At 36.1% G+C, this 6,000-nt stretch overlaps 1 protein-coding gene across 2 annotated transcripts in view; it reads left to right on the top strand.

The window, feature by feature from the left end:
- LOC136842401 (uncharacterized) overlaps nucleotides 1-6,000 on the top strand; it is a 29,232-nt gene that overhangs the window by 18,680 nt on the left and 4,552 nt on the right. The window contains exons 1-2 of one of the 2 annotated variants that reach the window (XM_067109659.1): nucleotides 1,122-1,295; nucleotides 4,597-4,706. In XM_067109659.1, the coding sequence (XP_066965760.1) occupies nucleotides 4,609-4,706 (98 nt within the window). In that variant the 5' untranslated portion in view covers nucleotides 1,122-1,295; nucleotides 4,597-4,608. Of the gene's footprint in view, nucleotides 1-1,121; nucleotides 1,296-4,596; nucleotides 4,707-6,000 lie in introns of those variants that run through there. The other variant, XM_067109660.1, reaches the window with a different exon arrangement.

The following is a 6,000-nucleotide window of genomic DNA, read 5'->3' as shown; positions in this document are numbered from 1 at the left end:
TTTGACAGAAGCTGGCAAAGAATATAGTGTTCATTTGACAGAAGCTGGCAAAGAATATAGTGTTCATTTGAGAGAAGCAACAGAAGGTAATGAGAAACACAGAGGGGAAGACATCACTTGTTAGAAAAGACACGTTAGATTAATATTCCGCCTCGAAATGATGTAAAACTTCCGAAGTTTGCCTCCGGGGAAGGTTCGAAGTTGGTGTGTGTGACTGATTGGGTGGGTGGGAGGCCTGCCTTAAAACTTCTCTGGTGCAGTTTGTAACTTCTTTGGCAAAGGGAGTTTGAGCATTAGTTTTTACTATCTGTTCAGTGTTTTGGAAAATGTACGCTTTTCATGCACGGGAATGGAGAGAGAGAGAGAGAGAGAGAGAGAGAGAGAGAGAGAGAGAGAGAGAGAGAGAGAGAGAGAGAGAGAGAGAGGGGCATAGCAAGGTTTCTGACTTGTGCTTTCCCTATCTGTTTCTGTGGGTTCATATAGCATACTGCTTCTCTCTCTCTCTCTCTCTCTCTCTCTCTCTCTCTCTCTCTCTGTATATATATCTCTCTATTTCTCTATCTGTTCAGTGTTTTTCATGAACAAAAATGCTAGAGAGAGAGAGAGAGAGAGAGAGAGAGAGAGAGAGAGAGAGATAGAATGGTTTCTGTCTCATTTCCCTGTTTCTGTGGATTCATATATCCCACTGCTCCTCTCTCTCTCTCTCTCTCTCTCTCTCTCTCTCTCTCTCTCTCTCTCTCTCTCTATCTATCTATATATATCTCTCGATCTATCTCTCTATCTTTCTATCTGTTCAGTGTTTTCATGAACAAAAATGCTAGAGAGAGAGAGAGAGAGAGAGAGAGAGAGAGAGAGAGAGAGAGAGAGAGAGAGAGAGCATAGCATGTTTCTGTCTCGTGCTTTCCCTACCTGTTTCTGCGGATTGATTTTATTCCTAGAGACTTGTATTAACAACTAAACCGTAATGGTAACTTCAAGCCATTTTTCAACAAAACATAAGAACTGAGTTAAGTGGCGTCGAGACGAAAACCAATAAATTGAAATGGGTCAAGTATGGCTGATAAGAAGATAGCGTTTTGTCCACAGGCTATCAGATAAGAAAGACAGAGGCTGCACGGCACTCTGGGTCATCGTTTTTTTGCTCTGTTGTGGCTGGTAGGAACATCAGTACAGCTGGGCCACATCTTGACCTTTCTCTAAACACCTCAGAAACTTGGATTTCCTGTACCTTCGGGGGTATTTGGGTCTAGGACTTGCTTCTGATCTAAGCACGGATATCACACGTTGTATTTAAGGTGGGTTTTGTGACCAGTGACCCAATCACTCACAACAGGAATTGACATTAGATTCTGAAGGAAATAAACTTTAAATTCTGTCACGAGCTTGTACCATTATTTTGGTGGGTGCTGTGGCCTTCAGCGAAAGTACTCACAGTAATTGTAAGCTATCAGTCATATCACAGTGTTGTCGAACAGTTCTTCAAGGGAATTTTCTGATTGATGAGTTTGCTGTTGATGGTTATAATAATTCCTAATTCACTTCATGTTCATTAAATCTTTTAAAATTTTCCATCAATCGTACTTTTCTCGCTACTTAATACTGTGTTGAGTATTAGCCCTAACAGATACCATGGTTCACGTCAGTGATGATTATTCATTGCACGAGTTAAATATTTGTCTGCTCACCACATTCAACAAGGATTAATCCTGAATTACTTCTCTTTAAACACTAAATTAAATATGCAGTGACTGTAGTACACTAAACCTCCCGTATTTGCGTTGTCAAGATGCGTGGACTAACCTATTCGCGGATTTCTCAATGGAACATGTACACATTATTCGCGGGAAATTCGCCCATTCGCGGTATTTTTCACTTAGAATTATTCACTAATTACTGCATTTTCATATCATTTTCATGACTAAATGCACTTTTTGCGATAAAACTATTTAAATACTCAGGTATAAGCATTTTTTATTTTTTTATGCTTGAACTATCAAAATAGACGGTTCTAAGTGTTTTTAGAGGTTTTAAGTATTTGAGGATATTAGCTATTCGGGGGGGGGGGGCGTTGTGGCATGCATCCCCCGCGAATACGGCGGATTCACTGTAAATGCATTACCTTGCAGCTTATAAAAATGGAAGATATCTATCAAAAGAGTTCCTTGAACCAGTTAAGATGAAATGCACACCGCCCACCAGACCCAGTTTTGCTAAGCAAGGCTGGCACAACTATTAACCAGCTGTTACACTCAAACTCTACCATTGTTAAGTTGTAAAACCACCTCCTTTTATTTGAAACATTTACTTAGATTTTTATCTATATGCTTATAAATTTTTAAAATGTATTTTTTCTTTTATAATAACTGTTTTTTTTTCTTTTTGTATTTCCCGTTGCTTTCTGTTGTTGCTTTCAAATGAACGTCATACTCTTTGAAGCTTGAATTGCAAGTCAGTGGCCCCTGTGGTGGGCTTGTTCCATATGAATAGGGTTAATCTTATAAATAATAATAATAATAATAATAATAATAATAATAATAATAATAATAATAATAATAATAATATTTCTTTTTTTTGTTGATGTAACCTATCAATGAATTTGGTCATTAAATGTAGTTACATTTGAGAATGGCTATCTAATAACTTTTCTTCATATTAATCCAAGAATTTCAACTTCATTTTCATGAAATTTAAAGCGACCCAATAAAGTACCACTAAATAAATGAATATATATATATACACACACATACATATACATATATACACATATATATATATATATATATATATATATATATATATATATATATATATACACACACACACACACACACACACACACACACACACACATATATATATATATATATATATATATATATATATATATATATATACATAACCACAGGTGAAAAATAAGAAATATATGTAGGTCCTGACTGGTTTCGACTTTATTTCCAAAATTGACAGAAAGAATGGTAGGTCTGACCGGTTTCGACTTTATTTCCAAGCCATTCGTCAATGGCTTGGAAATAAAGTCGAAACCGGTCAGACCTACACCCCTGTTTCTTATTTTTCACCTGTGGTTATGTGTGATAAATGAATCACGTACAAAAAGTGATAATAATCATATATATATATATATATATATATATATATAATATATATTATATATAAAATATATATATATAATACAGTATATATATATATATATATATATATATATATATATATATATATATATATATATATATATATATATATATATATATATATATATATATACATATAATACATATAATGTGAGTGTGTGTATGTGTGTTATACACTACCATCGACGCAAGGCATAATTTATTCATGATTTATCAATTTATTCAATCATTAAGCAAACTTTACTTAACAGCGTCATTCTATCACTCTTGAGATCCGTTTATAAATAACAATTATTATCTCTTAAATTTATCATGAGGCCTAAAAAGACAATAACGCGAAGCGAATAAAAGCAAGTAAAAAATGCGCCGAAGTTTCTTCGGCGCAATCGAGTTTTCTGTACAGCCGCTACAGCGTATAATCAAGGCCACCGAAAATAAATCTATCTTTCGGTGGTGTCGGTATAATGCTGTAGAGCAGCGGCCCATGAAACTTTACTCACGGCCCTGTGGTGGCCTATCCTATATCGTTGCCAGAAGCACGATTATGGTTAACTTTAACCTTAGATAAAATAGAAACTACTGAGGCTAGAGGGCTGCAACTTGGTATGTTTGATGATTAGAGGGTGGATGATCAACATACCAATTTACAGCCCTCTAGCCACAGTGGTTTTTAAGATCTGAGGGCGGACAGAAAAAGTGCGGACAGAATAAAGTGCGGACGGACAGACAAAGCCGGCTCAATAGTTTTCTTTTACAGAAAACTAAAAAAAACATAACAAATGGCCTTCTATAACATTTCAAAATTAAAGTAAGATTTCACGATTTGCAACTTTCGTAATTAGACGAAGATGGTCATCATTTATCTATGTAATCTCCGAGACCTAAAAATAAAAGATATGGGACCTATTTATGTCAGAGGTAATCAGTTAATAAAAGGAGCCCACGTCTCTTCCACAGTCCTGATAAACAGTGCTTTGTCTTATCGGTGAACCTTGAAAAGATATCAGTCCCTACTTCTGACAAGAGTCCAATGACGAAATGGGCCTTCCCAGATATATAAATGAGTTTGAGGCACAGAGGGAGATAAACTATTATTATTATTATTATTATTATTATTATTATTATTATTATTATTATTATTATTAACAGTAGCAATATAAGCTAGTATTATCTTTCATTTCATTATTATTATTTTCAGATCTCAACTATCATTAATGATAATTATCAATTAATATTATTACGTGGATGGAAGAATCATATGTTGCCCATAGGGGCAGCTTCCCCTTCTGTCAACATCCATTACCTTTGATCCAAACAAATGGCACTTCAAGATAACAAAGCCATAACATTTTACATAACGTTCAAGGACTCACGATCTTGTTTCGTAAGCAATGGCTTGTTTTCCCACCTGATATCACTGATCTTGTGATCTCCACTTGTCTAACAGATCTGCCACGAGATGTTGAGGCTCAGCCACAAGGGCTTTCGAGGATATGTTCAGATTTCAAGGCCTTGTCTCTCTAGACAAATTTCTTCTTCAAAGAGCTGCCTTAATAGGTAAGTCCTTGTCAGTCACTGAACGAACACCTGCCTAGTGATTAAATACTGCAGCATATCCCCCAAGCCTGTGTCTTTTTTTATACATACTGCATATTTAAGTCTATTAGGTTGGGATGGGGTGGGTTTGGTGGAGGCTTACTATCTACAATTTTCCTGAGGTATGGTGCAGCAAACCCAATATGGTGACCATAACCCTCATAGCCTGTTTTTTATATACTTACAGCATATTTACCCCTATTAGGTTGGGATGGGATTGGATTTGGAGAGGTCTACTAACTATAGTTCCAGCAACCCCATCAATACTCAGGTTAGGATGGTCCAGCAAACCCTCAGGTATGGTAACAATACAATAGCATTTTTTTCACAAGATTTACCCCTATTAGGTTAGGATGGGGTTGGATTTGGAGAGGTTTACTATCTATAATTCTCCTCAGGTATGGTCCAGCAAACCCCATATGGTAACAATACATAGTATTTTTCACAAGATTTACCCCTATTAGGTTAGGATGGGGTTGGATTTGGAGAGGTCTACTAACTATAGTTCTCCTCAGGTATGGTCCAGCAAACCCCATATGGTAACAATACATAGCATTTTTCACAAGATTTACCCCTATTAGGTTAGGATGGGGTTGGATTTGGAGAGGTTTACTATCTATAATTCTCCTCAGGTATGGTCCAGCAAGCCCCATATGGTAACAATACATAGTATTTTTCACAAGATTTACCTCTATTAGGTTGGGATGGGATTGGATTTGGAGAGGTCTACTAACTATAGTTCTCCTCAGGTATGGTCCAGCAAACCCCATATGGTAACAATACATAGCATTTTTCACAAGGGATATCCTTGCAAGCCTTGTAAATCAGTTGCAACTTTCTTGAAATCACTTTTCTTATTGATCATCTCTGAATATGGATTTGTGTCGTAATACTAACCATTTGTTTCGTTCCAAGCCTATTAACCTTAACAAATCATGAAAGTGTAAGAAATAAAAGCTTCCAGCATTTTTAACGTCCATTCCCACTTGACTTTCCATCTTCTTCAACCTCTGCTGTAATTTCTCCTCTCATTTAAGGCCAAATCTTTCAGGCCATTTCTACTAGAGTTTGACAATGTGGCTCAGCAGTCTAGTTATACTGTTCAAATTCATATATTTTTCTGAGTGGGTTAGCTATTTTGCATATTGGTCTCTATAATTATGCAAATGAAGGTTCCTTTGTCCTAGCTTTGGGACAATGTGTAATGTCTCTCAATGGCCAGTTTTGCTACCCAAATCTTCTCTAATATTAGCAT

Source organism: Macrobrachium rosenbergii, chromosome 10 (assembly GCF_040412425.1).
Source record: "Macrobrachium rosenbergii isolate ZJJX-2024 chromosome 10, ASM4041242v1, whole genome shotgun sequence".
Lineage (NCBI taxonomy): Eukaryota > Metazoa > Arthropoda > Malacostraca > Decapoda > Palaemonidae > Macrobrachium > Macrobrachium rosenbergii.
The sequence above is the reverse complement of the archived record's forward strand: the minus strand, read 5'-3'. Positions and strand labels throughout refer to the sequence as shown.